This window comes from Thamnophis sirtalis, unplaced genomic scaffold (genome assembly GCF_051295495.1).
Source record: "Thamnophis sirtalis isolate CommonGarterSnake01/CBP01778 unplaced genomic scaffold, rThaSir2_p1.2 scaffold_3, whole genome shotgun sequence".
NCBI lineage: Eukaryota > Metazoa > Chordata > Lepidosauria > Squamata > Natricidae > Thamnophis > Thamnophis sirtalis.
Genome location: NW_028261383.1, coordinates 43,827,749 through 43,850,216, shown reverse-complemented (window position 1 = coordinate 43,850,216; position 22,468 = coordinate 43,827,749). Strand labels below are relative to the sequence as shown.

At 38.9% G+C, this 22,468-nt stretch overlaps 1 protein-coding gene and 1 long non-coding RNA gene across 4 annotated transcripts in view; one reads left to right on the top strand and one right to left on the bottom strand.

The window, feature by feature from the left end:
• LOC148047960 (uncharacterized) overlaps positions 1–14,457 on the bottom strand; it is a 37,119-nt gene extending 22,662 nt beyond the window's left edge. Inside the window, exon 1 of one of the 2 annotated variants that reach the window (XR_015695872.1) lies at positions 14,311–14,457. This is a non-coding gene — a long non-coding RNA (uncharacterized LOC148047960). Of the gene's footprint in view, positions 1–3,420; positions 3,594–14,310 lie in introns of those variants that run through there. The other variant, XR_015695873.1, reaches the window with a different exon arrangement.
• The window catches only part of ADAMTS9 (ADAM metallopeptidase with thrombospondin type 1 motif 9), a 168,944-nt gene extending 150,292 nt beyond the window's left edge, over positions 1–18,652 (top strand). For both annotated transcript variants that reach the window (XM_087708823.1, XM_087708822.1), the window contains exons 32-40: positions 740–934; positions 5,196–5,328; positions 6,796–6,890; positions 7,527–7,621; positions 7,719–7,852; positions 9,412–9,503; positions 11,700–11,804; positions 13,676–13,770; positions 15,204–18,652. In XM_087708823.1, the coding sequence (XP_087564949.1) occupies positions 740–934; positions 5,196–5,328; positions 6,796–6,890; positions 7,527–7,621; positions 7,719–7,852; positions 9,412–9,503; positions 11,700–11,804; positions 13,676–13,765 (939 nt within the window). In that variant the 3' untranslated portion in view covers positions 13,766–13,770; positions 15,204–18,652. The remainder of the gene's footprint in view (positions 1–739; positions 935–5,195; positions 5,329–6,795; positions 6,891–7,526; positions 7,622–7,718; positions 7,853–9,411; positions 9,504–11,699; positions 11,805–13,675; positions 13,771–15,203) is intronic.
• Positions 18,653–22,468: the final 3,816 nt, after the last annotated feature.

Below are 22,468 nucleotides of genomic sequence, written 5' to 3'. Positions count from 1 at the left end.
TCGCAGATGGTAAGCATGCATTCGCGTGCTGCGTGTGTGCACATGGTGGACACCGGGCCTGGTTGCGGTGTACTGGTTGCAATGGGATCTGGAACCCATCACTGGTTCCCACCTTCTCTATTTGGCAGAGCAATTGAGCCAGGTACTCAAAAGGATTGAAATAATCCGTCACATCTAGCCTCCACCTTCTTCTTTCACTTCACAGTCTTCTATTTTCTAGTACTTTAACTTGCTGGTCATACAAAATTTCCAATTCCGCCATGACCACTACTGTTAATTTGACAGACAGGATGAATACAAACAAAAGTATTCATCCTGTATTGTCACCTATCTTTTGTGGATTGCCTCATTTCCTGGAAAGGATGTGATCTTGAAGAAAAATTATGGGAAAAGTGACAAGATTATCCATGCTCTCAAGTTGATTACCAAGTTCCATGCTTCCAAGGTGACACTTTTATAAACCACACCCGACCCAAAACTGGACCCAACTAGGAAGTTTACTTTCCCCAGAAGTTTAAGTCAATGAACCTTCCAGCTGAGGAACCAAGCCCCAGTACCAACAAATGAATATATTGATGGAATTTAAGCCAAATTATCTGGAAAGTACCCAAGCTGGAAATAGTAACAATTCACCTTTGACTTATGACACTTCATAGCTCATTTTCTACTTTTGTCAAATGTTTTCTTTGAGTGATTTTTTTAAAAATTGTACATTTTGCTTTTGTTTCGTATTTTTCAGTGCTCTGTGACCTGTGGTAAAGGCTACAAGCAAAGGCTGGTTTCCTGCAGTGAGATTTATACAGGGAAAGACCACTATGAGTACGGTTATCAAAACACTGTCCACTGTCCAGGCACACCACCACTAAATGTGCAGTCATGCTACCTAGGCGAGTGCCCTGTTTTGGCATCGTGGAGAGTTGGAAATTGGGGAAGTGTATGTTTCTAAATTTTTCTTTTGTTATTATTCATTATTATTTTACTATGTAGCCCAACTAATCTTAAAAGAAACAAGATGTCCTCTTTCCTGTTTCATGGATTACTGTGTGGTGTTACTTCAGGAATTAATTGATCTTTATATTTTGTCTGTTCCATGGTTGTACAAACTCATGCACAAGAGCCATGTGCTACATGCCAAAGACTCCTCCTATTTATTGATTTATTCCTATTGATTTATTGATTTATATGAACGTCCTCAACATCCTTGAATTTGGCTAAAAAGACATCAGAACATAGCATAAAAGCTTTTAGAAAGGGTTATTTAAATATATGTAAGAGAAAAATATAATTAAACATACAAAAATAGTACAGTGTGACAAGGGCTTCTAGTAAACTATGTGAAATTAAAGTAATTTTATGTATCAGGCTAAGCAGACATCCATGATGTAATGTTGGCAGGAAACCCAGATTTTTGAAGTCTTACAAAAAGCTAACAGGGTTAGTTAATCCAATTGTCTTAAGGGGGGGGGGACATTTTTCCATAGGTGCCATAATAGGAAGGAATATCTCCTGGGTCCTGCTAGAGGCAGAAGGACCCAGAGCATGTCTAACCTGCCACATTATGCAGAAATACTTAAGATACAGATGTTCTGACCTAGGCTTCCCAAGAGCATGAAGCAAACTCCTGGTCCCGACAAAAAACCCTTTTATAAATTTACTGTGCATTTTGCTCATTCACATCCGGCAAAGTCTTTCAAGGGAGGATTTACAGTCACAGACCTTATCTGGCATAGAGAGCTGCCTGGCCAATCTCTGCAAAACTTGGCAAGGAGTCTCGGAGACTCTTGAGCCCCTTGAACTAATTGTCTCCTGCAAACTCCACTCCCCCTTCGCTCCACTTTTATTCCCTATGCAAGGGGCCATTCACCATCCACCTGTGGCCTTACTCCCAAGCCAACCCCTGTTCTTTAGCTGTTCCCTTCATCTGGCAACTCTCTGCATGTGCACTCTGGGAACAGGCTCCAGCTGTTCATCTGCCTCACTGATGTCTGACTCTGAAGACAGCTGCTAACTGGCATACGGCTCTGGCCCCTCTCTGCCTCCAACACAGAGCCCTCATCAGAGCCTTCCCCAGACTCTAGGACTGGCCCATGTTCCTCCCCAACCTCCTTACTGTCCGAATCTGCTGCCAGCTCCGTTGTCTGCTGGTGGGCCCCAACAACAGGCAGTCCTGCAAACAACCTGGCACTATGGCATGTAGGGCTTTACAGCCCTTTGAATTAACACCCCAAACCTTACTCTGAGCAAGCACAGTTTGCAAAGCAGTGTTTTTACATGGGTGAACTGCATGTACTGGGGCACACATGTAGAAATCCATGCAGATCACATTGCACCACTCCAACTGAAAGATGAACAAAGCACGAGTGGCCATGAGCGTAGCCTCTCCAGGCAAGGAGAGCCACAAGTTGTGCGCTAAAAAGATTTGCACAAAAACCTTCACAGCCACCTCTGCCACCTTCTCAGTCGAGAGCTGCAAGTCCAAGAGGACCTGCAAATTGTGTACCAACTCTGTCTGCCACTCTAACCAGAATCAAAGGTGGGAACATCTTCAGATTCCGAGGGCCCTAAAACCTACATCCATTTGGTCTTGCTAGGAGTAAGACAGAAGCTGACCTTTCCCATCCAGCCTCCACATACCAAAAAAGAACCTTGATAGCAACCCAGGATACAAATGTACAACTGAGCACCATCGGCATGCTAATTATGCTGCCGGTTTCATACAGAGTTGCTACTGAGTTGTACATTCAACATGCTAAAGACAAATGGATTAATTGTATTTAATGAATTTTAGTTCCTGGTTTGGTCCCACTCACCTCGTTTCATGGCCCCATTTATGTTTTGGAAAATGGCAAATACAACTTTTCACCAGGTTGGGTTCCGGCAGTCACTACTGCCAGCTCGCTTATGGCCACGCCCCATGCGCACACTTGATGCATGCTGCGCATGCATGTGTAGTGCAATAAAATTGCTCTGTGCATGCACAGAAGCAAAAAGCAAGATGGTGGCACTTATGGCACTGCCTGGGGGTGTGGCAGGCTTCGATCGCTGCTGGTTCCAGCTACTCAGGCCACCAAGCCCCTACCAGTTCGGTCGAACCTGTCCAAACTGGTAGGAACCAACCACTGCTTTTCACCCTTCAAAGGTTGCCTACCTGGATTTAATTCTCCCTACCTACAATGAATGGCCAGAACTTACAGTTTTTATGTGTATAGAAGGGATATCTAAATAATTATATCTCAGCTGACATAAATGTTAGTGGCTTAGAGAAGTGCACGTTTGGTTGATGGCAAAATAAGATAATAATAAAATAAATAAAATAAAATGATCAGCCAACCAGTTAACATGAATAGAAAGTAGCAACAAAGGATAGAAAATTTGTTCCAGATTCAGTTCTGGCTTCAAAGAGAATTCATTTTCCCTCACCTAGGTTATCTTCTCACTGCCAATCATTGTTTCTCCTCGTGCATAAGGAAAAGCAATACGAACTCTAGGCGGTTGAGTAAATGAAGAAAGAAAGCTAGGCAGGCCAACACTAAATAAGTAAGTGTTGACCGAAGCATGCTCAAACTAAGGTGGTCAGATTGTGTGGTCCTGTGTTGCTAGGAGATATGGAATTTTGCTACTGAAAAACCCAAATTCCATTTACAAGGTCACATACAGATCTTTCTTTCCTTTTAACATCATTCCTATACAACCGAAAAGTCTGGCATTTGTTTGGAGTTCAGAGGCTCTCCTCTTGCTGTGACCAATTGTTTATATTGCTTGGATACAGAAATAAAATCCAATCCATTTGAACTTTAGAAAAGAGCCTTTCTGACAGCTCTTCAAGTCACTTTCATATTTGTTAGATGGATTTTCACTTGGCTTCCTACGTTTTACGGTACAGAGCTTGTTGTGGCTGTAGATCTTTGCTAAAAGAGAAATTAGTCCTTCATACTCAACAACTGGAATAGTCAATTATGGTTAAGTGCTGCTTATATTTCTTTTCAATAGTTATTACTGCCCTAGTTAGAGAAGTATGGTTTAGAGCAAGGAAGTTCCATTAGAGAAAACTCAGAAAATTCATATATTTTTCTTCTATTCTTGAGGCTGGAAACACAAAAGCCGCAATATAAATCTTAAAAGTGGCTTAGCAAGATTTTAAAAACACAAACAGTTTGCCTCCAGAATACCTTGGAAAGAGAAGAAAATATTCTAATCTAGCCAGAATACCTTGGAAAGAGAAGAAAATATTCTATTCTTGCTATTCTATTCTGCAGTCCCATCCATTTTGCATCTTTGTCTCACCCAATGTTGGGACCCATGTGTCCCTTCCACAATCATCCCCTGCCCACCCAAAAGTGACTTAGATGTGCTTTCAAAACCCCCTAAATGTGCTCTTAAATTTGGGACAATGTAGAAAATTAGAAAATTTGTGCTAAAATGGGAAGTATTATCTTGTACCTTCTCTTAAGCCTGTTTACTCAGTAACTGTATATGTATCCATCTGCATTTGTTTGTTGTTCTGAAAATAATTTCTCTAAACCGCAAACAGCTGGTGCAGTCTGCAATTTACCCTGCAGTTTATCCTGCTACTTCTCCTTAATTGTTCCATCTTTGATCTGCACCTTACCAAAGAGTTTTATTGCAGAAAGATCAATGATATTTTGAACAATTAATTGGTTTTCTTTCAGCATGTCCTTTTTTCAGCTGGTATATTACTATATCCTGTCATAAATAGCTGTGATAATATGCCTGCCAGCAAGCAAATCTGTGTATGTGTGCACAGAGAGTGAGTGAGTTAGATGGCAAATTGCTGTTTATAGCACTGGGTAAAAAAAAAACAAAAAACCTGCATACTGTGTGAAAAAGTTTCCTTCCCCCGTTTTTTCTACTTTTAAAAATTATTCTGCTATTTAAGCCTCCGTAGGACTGTAGTTCTCACTATGCATAATTTCTAATATCTTTGTGTTTTTGAAGAACATCTTAATTTTCACACAATTGTGCTAAATATGCAACAAAGCATTTAAAGAGTTCAGAAGAGCCAAGAGGATAAAGATGCACAAACGTTTACTTTTTTTATTCAGTCTTTAAATTAAGCTTTGGTTTTGTTAGCCAGTTAAGTTTCCATTCTGTCTTTCTTTCTCCCCATAACTCACCAGAAAGTTATATATGTAGGTGTTAGGAAAGGTTCTGAATTTGGTTTCCTTTCTTTTCAGTGTTCGGTGACTTGTGGAATTGGGGTGATGCATCGGTCAGTTCAGTGCCTCACAAACAATGACCAAGCAAGTACCTTGTGCCTTGATGATTTAAAACCCGAGGAAAGGAGGCCATGCCACAACATCCATAATTGTAAGAGTCTTTGGAAATGAGTTGTATTTTTCCGTTTCATCCTGAAGTAGTTTAGATCTAGTTCCACACATTTTTATATGTGCCTGCGAGACCACCTACTGCCACCGGTAGCCTCCCACCGTCCAGTGCGATCCCACAGAGTTGGCCTCCTCAGGGTGCCTTCGGCCAGACAGTGTCGGCTAACAATCCCCAGGGGGAGAGCCTTCTCTGTGGGAGCACCTTCCCTCTGGAATGAGCTGCCCCCAGAGCTTTATATAATCCTTCCGATGCGCCCTAAAAATTTGGCTTTTCCAGCAAGCCAGCCTGGCCTGAACAAAACAAAATAAATTATTGATCATTGTTAATTTTAATTTTTTTTAAAAAATGTTATTTTCAATTCTAATTGGGTTTGTTTGGCATATTCTATTTAATTTTTTTTTAACTTTTGTATTATGTGTTTCTTTTAATGTTGTACGCCGCCCTGAGTCCTTGGGAGAAGGGCGGCATATAAATCTAATAAACCTAAACCTATATCACGTCCCACACTTTTTCAATCAAATTACATTAAGCCTTGCTGGCAGGGGTCTTCTGGGAGTTGAAGCCCATGCCGTTTAAAGTTGCCAAGGTTGAGAAACACTCCTTTAAAGTTTAAAAGAACAAAACACCAGCTCCCTTCCAGACTCACACCATCTCTCTTAAGGATTTGGGAAGTCTGGTTTGAAGCACCCTCAAGTGATCAGAAGCTTTGGCATTACTTCAGTGGTGTGCGGTAAAAATGCCCTGCAGCATTTTCTAAGCCAGGAAGGCAACAACAGAAATAGCAGGGAATGTTACGGTACTTGATTTCATGACAATGCATGAGGCTCAGTGCTTGAGAGACCATCATATGTGCAGTCTTGAATGCACAAAGAAGGAAAGGGGGAGGGGAATGAATGTAAGGCACAAATAAAATTTCCTAGCACCTAAGGTACTGCGGATGGGAAGTGGGGACCCTATGACAACTAAAATGGCATTTTTTTAAAAAAAAAACCAGTTTTCTTCAAAAAAATGAACTGCAGCAATGATCTCCAACTATACTTTAACCTTCTCTATGCCTAACTTTACCTGATTTCTTTTCACAAGCTTTTATAAGATGGTAGCTCAGATCTGGTATCCCTTCAAATGAAGAGCAACCAGCGATAACATATCCCTTAGATGGCTATGTGAGCAAAATGCCTTTGGTTGCACTGACATTAGAACTGAGTCGTCTCCCTCAAAAAAATCTTATCTCTTACAAATTTAATAAATCACTGCAGGTGTTGGGAGGGGGGAGTCCCTGCTTCATACACTCCCAAGGCCTTTCTCTTCAATTAAATAGCTGAAGACATTTCACGTATCTTGAAATATTCACAGTAATAATCCACTGATCATCTGTTAGAAATTCAGACTGCGTTATTTTGACTTTTGTTTTTGCTGATTAGAACCTCATCTGTCTTTCCTTTATTTTAGGTGAACTGCCAACAAGCTGCAAAGAAGCATCAAGACTCAAAGTCATTACTGAGGATGGTGAATATATTCTGAAAGTTAAAGGAAGACCTTTAAAGGTATGATTCAAACACCACCTCTGTTTTTTGAGGGGGGAAAACTGTTTATAGGACAGGAAAAAACAAAAAAAAACCAAAATAAATTATTGATCATTGTTAATTTTAATCAAAAAATTTTTAAATGTTATTGTTAATTCTAATTGAGTTTGTTTGGGATATTCTATTTTTTTTTTAACTTTTGTATTATGTGCTTTTTTAATGTTGTACGCCGCCCTGAGTCCTTGGGAGAAGGGCGGCATATAAATCCAATAAACCAAACCAAACCAAACCAAACCAAAAGAATCTTTAGGTTCAAATGGCTATAGATTCCTCTGCCTGTTATACATTTCAGTTTTCTTGCTGGGAGTATAGGCATTCATTTTTCATTGAATTAGAAGCAAGGCATTCCACAATAATTATCATTAGAAAGAACTTTCTGTTTCAGTTCTCATTTCGAGAGGGAAACGATTGTTAGAACAACATGAAAACAAAATGAGCAATTCGCCCTTTGAGATTCAGTTATATTTACATTGTGCAATTTTTTCAGAAAATCATAATTCTATACCCACTTCTTATTTCTGCCTTTTGCACTCATCATCAGTTTTAATTGTTTCATAAAATTATGGCTCTTTCCCCCCCCCACCCCCACCCCCCCAGATATACTGTGCCGGCATGGACTCCGATAGCCCTAAAGAATATATCACTTTGGTAAATGGTGATGCGGAGAATTTCTCAGAAGTCTACAGCTACAGGTAAGAACAGGCAGCCATTCTGTATTTTTAATTATGTCTCGCTACCTTGTATAATTTTTCTTGCAGTATGTAGAAAAGGGTCTTTCTTTTGATTCAGGTTACATAACCCAACTGAATGTCCATATAATGGAAGCCGAAGAGAGAATTGTCAGTGTAGGAAAGATTACACAGCAGCTGGGTTTTCTGCCTTCAGCAAAGTAAGGCTGGACCTGAATGCTATGCAGATAATAAGTGAGTAACAACAATATTTTGTTTCTCATCTTGTTTTTCTTTGTTGCAATTGTTGGAATTGCTATTCTAAAAGAGACCAGCTTACATTTCCCGAGTTTAAGTTTTATATTGCCATACCTTCTTTTACAGTGCTTAAAATGAAATATTTTATCTTGCTGCACATTAAACTGAGTTCTCTGTGAATGTTCTTTTCCCTATCTTGCCTCAGCTAAACTCAAATGTATCATTATAATATTAAGCATTGTTGAGAAAATTCTACTTCATGTAATCCCATTTCTCATTGGGAAATTAGTGTAGGAGATGACCAGGTTGACCCTGAGGGAGGGGATAGACACATTATCAGTCACATGCTCCTTCTCGCCCACATCGAAGTCCAGCCCACCTTGAACTCCTTATCTACCATCAAATTGCTTTGAACATTAACGGTTCAGATTCTTGTAGAGAGCTTACGTTTGCAATAAATCCTGATACCCATTTGAACCGCCTGGATCTCCTAATTTCCCTGGAACTTGACATCTCCCAGTATTGGGACAGTGGTTCTCACCAGAATTCCCTTTTGACTGAAGTCCCATCTGAAAGCAGAAAGGTTATACAAGAGCAATCAGATTTCACAATTTAGCAACAATATTGGAGCTGTACATTGTCTTGAACTAGAGGCAGTTCCTAGTGATAGCTCCTAATAAAGAGGCAGATTGCAGTTCTTTTATGGTCTATAGCCGTGATGGCGAACCTATGGCATGTGTGCCACAGGTGGCATGCGGAGCCATTTGTTAGGGCACATGCACGTGCTGGCCAGCTGACTTCAGCCTTCTTTTGAGGCCGTTTTTCGCCCTCCGTAGGCTTTCTTGAAGCCTCCAGAACCAGCCCTATGGCCAAACCGAAAGTCACCATTCCCAAACTTCCGGTTTGCCCATAGGGCCATTTTTTGCCCTCTGGCAGCTTCAGAAAAGCTCCTGAAGCCTCCAGGGGGGGCGGGGGAGGGTGAAAAAAGCATGCCATAAGCAGGGGAAGCGCTGGTTGCACGTGCATGTTTGCGCAGGTGGTTACACACATAGCATTATGGGTGTTGCACACCCACGCACGACCCCATTGCGCTTCCCCCACTTTTGGCACGCAATCCAAAAAAGGTTAGCCATCCCTGGTCTATAGGACTACATCCACAATTTATGTCTATAGTTAAAACAAATGGCAGGGGAAACTTGCTGCTATAGAACAATCCTACAATTTTAGACATATTAGAAAACATAAAGAAACAAACAGGACACAGGCAAAGCTGTAGTGCATTGCTAAAGGATTGGCTTGTAATGGTGAATGGTTTTCACAGGGTTATTCCTCAATTGCAGTATCTCACTACAAAAGTTTAAACATTGTGCCAAGTTTCTCATTTAACTATCTATGTGAAAAATCAGGGAGGATTGCTGATGAGTCAGAAAAATAAATGTATATAGTTAAGTGTTTTATTTTCTGTAAGAGCCAAATTTAACATTTGCATTTTTTTTCCCCAACCATTCCATTTCCCCTTTGTCTCTGTGGTTCTTGCCAAATATTTTTTTTCACAGCTACCGATTTACAGTTTGCACAGACACTTGATGGGAGACCTGTTCCTTTTGCCACTGCTGGGGATTGCTACAGTGCAGCCAAATGCCCACAGGTATCCCTTGATCCCCAGTTACATTCCAGCACTTTGTCATTTATTCCCAATCAAATCAATTATGTGCCAATCATTGCCTTATTCTGTAACTCCTTGTCTTAACGTCTCCTTTCTTAAATATTGTACATTCTGGTTTTTTTTTTATTGTACTGATAAAAGAGTTTGTACTTCTGAATTGAGGGTTTCTCATGGCGATCCAAAGATTGTGGTGATCAAATGTTCTTTAATTTTTTTCTTATATTAAATATAATATTGTGTTTAGTTTTCTTTGCAAGTAGTCCACTGTTTAATCCAAAGGAATTCTTCAAGAGACTCACAAAGTAAATGAGAACTAATTCTTAAAACTGCATCAATCATCAGATTAAAATGCATAACAATAACTAATTTGAGCTAAGGAAACAAAATAATATTTGCTTGTTTTTTAAAACAATGTATAATTGGTGTAACAAATTTCTGTGTAACTGAAGAATCTCAAGCATGAGGGGAGACAGCAGATTAAGAGAAATATCTGCTTCCCATTATGAATGGGGACTAAAGACCCTGTTGAATATCCAAGAAATGAATAGTTTCACATGAGAGCAAGTTATCCTTGAGATGTAACAAGCTATTCTAGATAGTTTTGTGTCATCAAGGTGATATATAAAGTTTAAGTGGTGAGCTCCCATTACTTGTCTCCGCTCCTGCCAACCTAGCAGTTCAAAAGCATGCAAGTGCAAGTAGATAAATAGGTACCACTTCGGTGGGAAGGTAGCCATATCATACTGACTAAATGACTATGGAAATGTCTTCAGACAATACTGGCTCCCTTATCTAAGAAACAGAGATGAGCATTGCCTCCTACAGTCAGACTTGACTGACAGGGAAAACCTTTACTTTTACCTGTAAGAGCATTGCATAAAATTATAGTAAAAATAAAATACACGGAGTCCGGCCGTGGTGGCGCAGTGGGTAGAGTGCAGTACTGCAGGCCACTTCAGCTGACTGCTAGATCAGCAGGTCAGCGGTTCAAATCTCACCGGCTCAGGGTTGACTCAGCCTTCCATCCTTCCGAGGTGGGTAAAATGAGGACCCAGATTGTTGGGGGCAATATGCTGACTCTCTGTAAACCGCTTAGAGAGGCCTGAAAGGCCTATGAAGCGGTATATAAAAATCTGCTATTGCTATTGCTATTGTTTTAGCCAATATCTACACCAGGGCTTCGTGCAGCAAAATAAATATTTGCTCCATGGAGATAAAGTGGGGGTAGGGACGAAGAGACACCTCTTCAGCTTTCAATTGATCAGGAGGGAAAGTGTTATGATGCACATTTTAAATTACTAAACTAAACTCAGAACATATTGTGAAACAGTACATTTGCCTGGTTGACTTGTCAGGATTTTCTGTGGCCAAACTATGAACATTTATATGTTCAATATGTTCAGACATAGAAATGCTAAAGGAGCCTTAGTTTTGGCCACAGAAAATCCTGACAAGTCAACCAGGCAAATGTCCCATCTAGATAAAAGAGCAAGAAAATATAGCTGTCCAAATGTAGGAAACTTCTTTCTTTTTATCTCTCTCTCTCTCTCTCTCTCTCTCTCTCTCTCTCTCTCTCTCTCCAACCCTTCCTCCTTCTCTCTCTCTCCTTCCCTCCCTCCTTCTTCTCTCTCTCCCTCTCCCTCCTTCTCTCTTCCTCCCTCTCCCTTCTTCCTCCCTCCTTCTTCTTCTTCTTCTTCTTCTTCTTCTTCTTCTTCTTCTTCTTCTTCTTCTTCTTCTTCTTCTTCTTCTTCTTCTTCTTCTCTTCTCTCTCTCTCTCTCCCTCCCTCCCTCTCTCAGAAGAGTTAAAAAGCAACAAAGATCACTTGAAAGACAAGAATGCCCTCAACTGGCAGGCCACAGCAAGGCAGCCTTGTTCTCAAACTGCTGCAAATGAGAATAAATGCTTAATCTCATTCCTGCTGTGATTTGTACAGTATGTGCTAATCACTACGAGGGCTTGGAACAATTGAAAACAGTGCCAGGGAGATCTTGTTAGAATAATGACTCTGTGGTCTGTTGTTACACAGGGGACCCAAAGCACTAGAAAACGACATTGTTCACGAATAAATTTTCTTTCCTTTGTGTTTAAAGGAGCATGCATTTGGGGTATTTAGTAATCATTTCAGAAAGCCAGCACAATCTCATATACGTCTTTTCTTGGTTTTTTTCTTTTGAAAGGGTCGCTTTAGCATCAACCTCTCCGGAACTGGCCTGTCAGTAATGCAGACCTCAAAGTGGCTTTCGCAAGGGAATTACGCTGTTTCTGAAATCACAAGATCTCCTGTAAGCGAAACTTACTTTGAATTAAAGTGTTGCATATGTTAAATTGCTGCTCCTTCTTGTAAATAGCAGAAAATAAAATATGTCCGTATGAAAGGGCAGCCCCTTGAAGTCAAAACTAAGGCCCAAGAATTGCAAAGCATGGTATGTAATTGGTGGGTTTAAAACCATAGATTGGAGTAAATTCAACTTGATCTGTATTATTGCAATTAATTAGTGGATCTGCTTAACCGTGAAAGTAAAAAGACTGAGTTTCTTGATTGCACACACTTCTTTAATTAATTGTCTGAGTCCTCCACAGTAGGCAGTTCAGTGCTTGTTCTAACAATGCTATTAAACTCAAGGAAAAAAAGAGACAGGTCAGTAGTGCCTAAGTACCCTCATCCTCCATGAATTGGGAGATATAATGCGCTAGGCTGCTCCATTTTGAATGGCTTATTTATGCTGTGCTAATAATTGTATAGCAATTTCCTGAATATAACATACAATAAGACTAAATAAGCATAAATTAGTCGAGGCAGCTAACACACCTAATACACTTTCCTCTTCCTATTTTCCCCAACAACCCTGGGAGGTGGGTTGGAGTGAGTGAGAGGGACTGGCCCAAAGTCACCCAGCTGGCTTTCATGCCTAAAGAAAGACTAGAACTCACACTCTCCTGATTTCTAGACTGCTGCCTTCACCCCTAGACCAAATAGTCTAAATTCTACACATAGCCCAGTCCAGCAAGTCAGCAAAATCATTCAGGCAGAACAGGAACAAGTGCAATCCCTTTCAGATTTCCTCATTACGGTCCGTCTCCCTGTCCCTCTTCCCCGAAGCTTCAAACCCACAGTTTGAGAATCTACCCAAACGTCAATCTTGTTGCGATCAACAATTTGCTGCAATAGGCAGGAGAATTCCAGCGGAAGAACAGTTGGCATACATGGGCCACTTCCACATAAAAAAAAAATCCACGACCTGTGGAAAATGAAAGGCATCATGTTTGTCTCAAAAGGGACAGTGCAGAGGGGAATTTTCACTTAGTTGACTCTGAAGTAGCTGGAAAAAAAATTCAATGTTCAGCAGGTACGCCTAGAAGAAGTCCCAAATGACCAACTGAAAGCAGAGACTCAAGACAATCAATATTGGCTACTTTCCCTGCTACAGCTGTCAGGCGCAGCTCTTGAAGTTTCAGTGTCAGGAGAACAAGTGAACTAGAAAGTGGGATTGGTAGCAGAGATCAAGGGTAGCAAACAGAGAGGTTTTGCAGACTACATTTTAACAACATGTAGGACTGGAAAGTCTCACGTATTGTTTGTTTCACCTTTTATTTTATTTTTCTCTCTTTCTAAGGCAAATTCTGTTGTTGATTTTTAAATCAAAAGGCGTTTGAAGCCGAAATAGACTTAGAATACATGTTATTGTCACTTTGAATGTACACTAATCAGCATACATTAAATGGAAATTTTGTTCCATACAGCTCTCAAAGGGTCACCACCTCCATAATCATGAATAAATAAATAAGTACAAAATTATGCATATACCCACATATATTAAAGAAAATAGAATGAATACTGAATATTATATGTGTATAATTTCTTTTTAAAATCATAAGGTTTTACAGAGCTGAGGTGGCAACCATTTTTTATGATACATTTTTATTTTACTATGCGTTCCTTCATTCCCTTGTATGTTCTTTTAACCTAAATATATTTTCCTTTTATAACCCTCTACATTTTCACTTAGAAATATGGTACCCTTTGCCTAATGTAATTGGGATAAGGATTGTTAATACATTTTCCTTCTATAAATTGTTCAAATAGATTTGGGATAAGAAGAATTGCATTTACTCCTCCCTGGTGTATTTTTTTTCTTCTCATTTTAACTATTAGGATGGTACCAAAGTAATAGGAAAATGTGGTGGTTACTGTGGAAAATGTACTCCATCATCTGGAACTGGCCTCGATGTTCAAGTGTTATAGCAATGGTAAGTAGTACTTTCTGCATATTTTTGTGTTATATTTACACATATTTAAATGTTTATGGGCTTAATTGTTTGTCTAGTCAGTGATATTTATTTAATCAACTAGGTGTGTATTTATTTGCAGTGAAGTTCATTTGGCTGAACAGTAATTCCACCAGGCAAGCTTTGCAATCTCTCAGCCTCAGAATTATGGTACATGGAGTGATGAAATACTGAACACTAATGCATTTGAGTATAATGATATTACTTCTGGCACAAAACCATACTTGGATTTAGCTCCAAAATCGTCACTTCCACCTTTTTCCTATGTTTTCCACCCACACCTAAGTGTCATGTGTTCAGAAGAAGAGGGTACAGGTAGACTTCTTTTACCTCGTACCACAACTGTTTTAAAGATGTGCAGAAAGGACCTTTGTGCCCTCATATGCTCCAAAGCCCGTTCATGAACTCCCCTTCATGGGAAACATTTCATAGGCTTGCTGGCTCTGACAAGCCATCTAGACTTCGATTAAGATGTTTAGAGGAGGCCCCTGTTTCACTCACCATTAGAGGCATATTTTGTAGAAACTTTCTCAAGGACTATATCCACAGCTCCTTGCTTCAAAATGACAAAGGCAGTGTTGTGAGACAAACTCTACTCCTTCACTTATAAAAGGAGAACGGTTTGCTTTGTGACAGTACAATACTGCTATCATCAGATGTTCAGTTTCATGCTGGCCGTCTTCAGAATTTGGAACTCCATCAAACAGTGTAAGGAATGTCTGAAACATTCAATTGACACTCAGTTGTCAGTTGATTAAGTTTTAACTTTTATTGTTTTGTTTTTCTTGAATATTCAGATGTCATTACAACAATATTTCTTACTACTATAACATTTGATAAAAAAAGCAATTTCTGAGTAATCCCATCCACTTAAACCTATCTCCGGCTAGTATTTCTGAATTGCCATTCATTCATTCATTCCCTTTCTTTCAAGATGAGCACTCAAGGCAGCTAATCAGCTCCATGCGAAAATGGTGGTTTATTTGATTCTTTGTTTGCTTTAAGGAAAGTTTACCAGTTTTCTTTTCAAGCTGACATTTTGGATGTCAGCCCTGGCTAGGACACTTGACCCTTTGGGAAGTGATTCTCACAAACTTGGTGGTTCCAAATACATTGAGGAATTGCTGAGGCTGCATGTGTTGAATCTATGCATAATTCAATTATCTGCATATAAAGCCTAAGTCAAATGACATAAAGATAATTTAGTGATATAAGGACCTAGTGCTGGAAGCTGTTGCACTAATGTAAAAAAAAAAAGGTTGTTAAACTGTACAGCGTAGAATTATGGTGCTCCTGTGCATATCAGACTGTCCCCATAAAAGATCAGATACACACACACTTCTGTTGTCTAGAAAGTAGAAATGAAATCTCTTTATCTTGTTTTTAATTTCCAGGATTTCTTAATGCCGGGAGCTTAAGCAAGATGGATGAAGGACAATTAAGCAATACCTCTGCCTTCCAATTTTTATTTCCATGTTTGTGTGTGTGTGTGTGTGTGTGTGTGTGTGTACGTACATGTGTATGCAAGAGAGAAATGTATGTAATGTGCCTTTAAAAAAAAGTATGATTGTATCTGTGTATGTGTGCATACATGGGTGTGTGTGTACAGTATATTCTTGAAGTTCTAATGTATTATATTTATGTCCGGAATTATTTATTTTGATTTAATATTTTTGTATGTAAAATTTTATATTAAAGCTGCTTATCCTGTGTTCTTTTTTAAAAAAAAATTAAACCTTGCAGTCACACCACTGCATTTTTACATATTCTACATCATATGTAGCATTTTGACAAAAGTGATATGTTTATTGTCACTGTGTTCAGTTGTTTACCTTCATTCAGCAATTGCTCTTCTTGTTACAGGCTGCACTGATATTTGTAAGGTGCTAACTGGTTTTCATTAAGGTATTTTTGGCATTTTAAAACCAACTATTCCTTATGAGGAAAATAATTATAGTTATTAAATTTATTTGGCAATCAGTACTTTACAGAGATTTGGTGGACATGCATGATAGTATTTTGGCTTTATCAATAACTATATCTAACATATTTTTAATGGCATGTAATTTCCATTGACTAATCCTATAAAAGTCACTGGTTTGGTGCTAATATGATAATATTTATTAATAACCTGTAGGCTTTAAAAGCTAATTCTTTGCTGTGTCTTGTGGCAATGGAGAATGAGTAATTAAATTTGTGTAAAATGAGAATTGGTTCAAATATTAGTTTAAGGCAGACAAAGCCTTTGCCTAAATTGGATGAAAGCCTAATATTATTCAGAATTTTATGAGCCGTTCCTTCTTCAGAGAAATTATTTTCAGTGATAGGATTTGTGTGTGCTTTCATACTGGCAACATATAGCCACAAGGAACAGTTACTATCAGTCTGGATCAGTGGTCTTCAAAATCGCAAGTTAAAATATGGAAGCTAAATGAATACTGAAGAAAAAATTATCCAGAAATTAGACATTTTAATTTTTTTGTCTAAAATTCCATATTAGCAGGAAACTATGTTATGGTTTTAAAGAGAGGTTTCAATATGTGGGATCTGGACATATTTGAACCCCAGCTCAAGAATTGAGTTTCTGCTGAGGAAGAATACACTTATTTTTCAAGCAAAGATAATGGAACACCAAAATATTTTGCCTTAATTAGTGCTACACAATTAGTCCTATACAATCCTTCTGGTATTAAAAATTGATTATTGAAACAAGTTGCTGAATCATTAGTAACAAGGAAAAAATAATGCATACTAATCCATATCCACAATGATGAAATTTTGGAATTGCTATATATGCTATATCACAGCATACATTCCTATTAGGAATTAGATGAATCTGCGATACATACTGCATTATTTTTCACACACACACACACACACACACACACACACACATGTACATATGGCTCAGATCACAATTGCTATATTTAAAGTATTTCTACTCTAGAGCAATGTGGAGCAGAATCATTTTTGTGTGTAAAAACATTACATTTGCTCAAAAAATAATTAATACAAATCAGAATATTTAATTTCTGTTATTGAGAAGTCAGTAATACTAGAAAGCTTTCTCTGCCAAATATACCACATGAAAAAGAGATGTTATGTCTAATTTCTCTATTCGTTTTTTTTTTCAAAATAACTTTTTATCTGCAAGATTGATAAGCACACATACCTTATTTTATTAATTTTAGCTGAGTTTTAATTATTGCATGGTAATATTTCAGAACTTAATAGTCATCTGCTACTGGAGCAAAGCCATTTCTCTTGTGCAAACTTGATATCCCTAAGAGCAGTTACACTTTAAAATCAGTGTTATAAACTTAATAAAGTGGATTACATTCCCCAATATAAACAGCTTCAAAAAATAAAATTACACCACCATGTTCGCTATGCATTTGCAAATTGTCCAATGAACTAAGATTTTATTTTTTTTAAAAAAAAATATCTAAACCATTTGCTTATTAACTACTGGGCAGATTGCTGATAAATGATTCAACTGTAAATCTCCCTGAAATATCTGTCCCTTCACAATAATTTATGTTAAACTCCTCTGATGTAACTGCTAGATCAAAATTATTGTTTTGACTGAATAGGTAACATAATCATCTTTACAAAATATGCCCAAATGTTAGGAAACTCCCAGCCAGGCAGGGAGGTGGGGTCAAGCTTAGAACTAGCCTTGAATTCTTGCTCAGCTGCAAAAGGCATAAGCCAAACACCTCTTCCATGTTCCATGAAACCTTATCTGTTGGTTCCCAAAGGAAGGCAAACAGTGTGGGGAGAGTCTTGCATTATAGGTAGAATGCAGTAAAATAGCTGAACTTTTCATGAGTGGATCTGGTTGCTTCCAGCTGACATGAGACCACAAACTACCCATCTTTAATACAGTTATTCTTGCTGTGGATCAGTAAGATAATGTTGGCCATCAATATGATTTCTCCTGAATGTTCTCACTTTCCCTGTAGAGCATAAGCTGTTCCTAGTTCTATCCATTAACGGCGAAATACTGTTTTAATACGCTTTACAGTTATTATAGGATGATTTCTGGTGAGAAACACATATGAATATCTTTAAAAAATAATGAAAAACAAATATGTTTCTTACAAGTATTCACAGCTAGTAGATTTCAGAACTGAATAAATTCAAGCAGGTCAAATTGTTAAATATGCATTACAGATTTAAATAAATATTAAAAGGTGTATTTTTTTTAAAGGAAAAATGCCAAAAATACCTTTCAGAGTACATTTTATGGAAATACTGTGTAGTATAAAGGGAGTAGTGATTTTGTTACAATATTTTTTTTAAATGTTCTGTAGGGAAAAGGGAAACTTGCACTGTAAGCATTCAGACAGAAATATGGTGCTTAACTCCATCTGCTATTTTTCAATAATGAGGTGACTAAGTATTTATACAAAAATATATTTTAAAAACCCTATACATTCCTTTATACTAAGTAGTATTATGATGATGTCTATCAATTGTGCAAATAAAAGGAAAGAAAATGAAAGACATATAAGGAGGTTACGATAGTTACTAATTTTTAGGTGGATTACTTCCTTTTCTTCCAACAAGAGGACCACCGAATGATTAAGCAGTTCTTGTAATATATACATATACTTTTGTAAGGACCCCATTAATCTTCATGAAATTCAATAATATTTGCAAGCACTTTTGTTATGTTGCTTTCGTATTTTTTAATTATTTTACTTTTTCTTTTGGGTCAGTTAAAAGAAAGGGGTAAATAATGTTTCCGTGATTTTCTTTTACTGACCACATTGTGCTGCATTGGATAGGGGCTTTCCTATGGACAAAAATGAAATGTATACATAGGATGAATAAAATGAGTTTTAAATAAAGTACACTGTTGCATCATATTTGTTCTTGACAAAGAAGGTAAATGTTGACATTGCTAGGTGATGCAATCAAAATTCCCAGAGATTCAAGGTCTGGATTTCTGTCAAGATACATATTCCAAAAAGGAGAGCACTAGGGAAGTCTGCAGTCAGGGTGACCATGTGGCAGAATATGAGTAAATAAGTGACCCTCGTACTGAAGTTAGTTTTCAAAAATCTACATTCAGTGTGGCCCATATACTCACAAAGAATGGACTGACTCAACCATCATTTCAACTGGGAAACGGCATCCTAGACCAAACCAGATCCAAACCCACTAGGAAATTCCTGGAAGCTTGGCATTCAGATATATCAGCCATCAGTAGACCTATAGAGGTGAAATGCATTTAGAGACCATTCAAAAGAGACCATAGAAAAGCTAAGGAAACAAAAGACCTTGACAAATCCTCTATAGCAGCCAACATCCAGATAAGCAGGGATTAACCCCAAGCTAACAAACAAACAAAAATATTACCCTAATCAAGTAATTACTGAGTACCTCACAGTTCAAACCTGAGCTACAAATATTCTCTTCTATCAGAACTGCCAAAGAGAAAACTACTCCCCCATCAACACTGGTAATGCAAGCTACTGTATATAAACAAGGAACAAGCATCACTGATGATATTGCTTAGTTGACAAATGAAACATCAAGCAAACAACCAAGATCAGAGAGCATTAAGGTCTCCACAGTTCAGTCCTGAGCGACAGCTACTCTACTTGGTATCTACCTTCAATGAGTGATAGTTGGGAAAGAGTCAGTCTTGAGGTTGGAATGGGGAGAAAACTATAGCAATAGCAATAGCAGTTAGACTTATATACCGCTTCATAGGGCTTTCAGCCCTCTCTAAGCGGTTTACAGAGTCAGCATATCACCCCCACAGTCTGGGTCCTCATTTCACCCACCTCAGAAGGATGGAAGGCTGAGTCAACCTTGAGCCGGTGAGATTAGAACCGCCAAACTGCAGATAACAGTCAGCTGAAGTGGCCCACAGTACTGCATCCTAACCACTGCGCCACCTCGGCTCTTGCAGCACAGCCTAACATTTAAGTGTTGTATGCATAAGTCATGCCTGAATAGCACTATCCACAGAGTCTAGTCCCATAATGGTGAACCTATGGCACGTGTGCCAGAGGTAGCATGCAGTGCCCTCTCTGTAGGCACGCAAGCTATCGCTCTAGTCGGCTCTGCCACACATGCACGCAGGTCTCCCACTGGCCAGCTGGTCTTCTGGTCTCTGCCTCGGGAGGGAGGGCAGAGGGGGGAATGTGTGAATGCGGGGCCACATGGGGGCATGCACGCATGTGGAGGGCAGGGCACATGGGCCATGCGTATGCATTTTGGAGGTTTGCGCACATGCACACGCTTTGGGCACTCAGTCCGGAAAAGGTGAGCCATCACTGATCTAGTCCTTTTTGGCCTTAGCAAGAAGGAAATGGCTCTGCGTGCCACCTGTGGCATGCAAGCCATAGGTTCGCCATCATAGGTATAGTTAATAGTGTTAGTATGTGCAGAATTTAAAATTAATGTGATAATTTAGAGAACAATGCTAGAATAGCATTCCCAGTAAAGAGAGGATTAAATTTTAGCCTAGCTCTTTCAACAGGTCTTGGAGGCAAATGTGTTATGAAGTCTTGTTCTTGGAACACATTCTTCTCTTTGAATTGAGGTGATTAATTATCCCTGGCATAGAACTTTTATTCTTGCCTATATTCTTAATGTTATTTTACAGAATAACCTCTAGGAGTTTGTTACAAATGGAGCAGCATATAAGCCTGATAAAATACTAAATAAGATAAAGCTATCAGCGAGAGTTTAATTGGGGTTCTTGCATTGAACAAATCGCTTGTTCCAATTTTATTAGTCTACTCAAAAGGAGATTCTTCAAAATTAGTTATGATGAATGGGATCCAAAGTGCAACATTACGTCTAGCAATGAGCATTGACATATCCCATACATTTCCATCATTCTCCTTGAAAGAATATTTCCTGAGCTGCATCACAAATGGCTTTTGAAGTGAAAGGAGGCCTAATGTTCCCTTAGGCATGTGGAATGAATCATCATCATCTTTGGAACCAAGCCTAATGTGGGCTAAATGTTTCAAATGTTTAAAGGTTATACCTGCCTTTGGGCGGAAAAAAATTACCTTTCAACTGTTCTATTTTCTACTTTAAGGATGTCCATTAAAAGACCTCTAAATTTGCTAACATTATATTCCGGTCTCCATTTGTTAAAGAACAAATGATGATATGTCATCTGGTTGCCATTCATTCAGATTTGTAACCATTAGTGGCAGATCAGGTCTGCTTTTGATGCATTTTTTTTTCAATTTGAACATCCTTCAGTTGCTGAGTTTCAGTTCCCCAAATCCCCCGCTCACCATTATTGCTGAGCATTCTGGGAATTGTAGGTGAACATACCTGAAGGGCATCCTTCAATAACCTGGTTCAAAAGTTTATTTAACTTCTCCAGTAGAAGGAATAATAGCAAATCTATCTTTCCATTGAGGCACCGTGGCTCAGTGGCTTAATAGATACCAGAGAAGGTCTGTGCTCTGGCGGTTAGATTTCCACCACCATGTGACAGGATGAGCTCCCATTACTTGCTCCAACTCCTGCCAAGTTAACAGTTTGAAAATATGTATATGCATGAAGATAAGTATCGCTTCAGTGGGATGCTGGACAGTACTCGGCTCCCTATTGGTTCCCTCTTTTACAAACCCCATATAAATACCTTGGCGCGGTTTCTGTTCTTTCGAATCGCTGTCATCTGTTCCATTCTGCAATAAACCTTTGATTGTTTGAAGTCCTGGCTCTCGCGTCTTCTGTCCGCCTTCAATCTACAAAAGTAACAGTGTTCTGTGTTTCACGGCATCGTCTGTCCTGCAGTCAGTGTGATGTTAAGCTGGCCACATGACCACTGTACCATCTTCAAACAGTGCTGGCTCAGTGGCCTAAAAATGAAGATGAGCGCTGTTAGATAGAGTGAATGGATGAGACAAGACTTAGGTTTCAGTGACAAGAACAGCTCTTTATTCAGCAAACTATGTACAACTCCAGCGCTGGTCTTTCTAACAGCTAGCCCTTTTATAGGGAGCTGTTAGACAGCTCAGCCAATCGGCTTTGGGTATTTTCCCGCCAGAATGGAGGACCTTGGTGGAGCCTATTGCTCCAGTCTCAATATGTAACAAGCGCCACTCCCTAAATTTGGCTATGAATTAGTGGAGTAAAACTCCCAGAGATTCCTTTACCTTATCTTTCCATTAGGGTAAAACAAATTCTACAATTCTGAGTGCTACAAAAAATATTAAATGAAGCTACGTCCAAATCTCCCTGGCTTTTCCACACTGTAACAGCTACTAGGCCCAAGCTCCTGATTTCTATAATGCTGGTGTCTTTTTTTTCTTCTTCAAGGCAACCAAAATATTGGAAAGGCATTTCTTTGTTTAACAAAATGCAAAATGAGGATTGTCGAATTGTGGAGGAGATCCTTGCAAAAAATACAGGCTGGAGTGGATTTTCAGTTTGACAAGTATGAAATGACTAGGGTGTTGCAGGGGAAGATATTAGAATTCTGGCAATGCCTTCCACGCACTACAGTACGATAAAAATGCACATGTAGAGATTTATAAAGGAAGCAAAAGAGATGGATGTAAAAACAGCTGCCCTCTGGCTTCGAGAGGGTTTATATCCCTCCTTCTTGTCTCCCAAATGGCCTTTCTGGGCAATTTCCTGCTACACATGGATTAACTCCCTCATCCCTTAT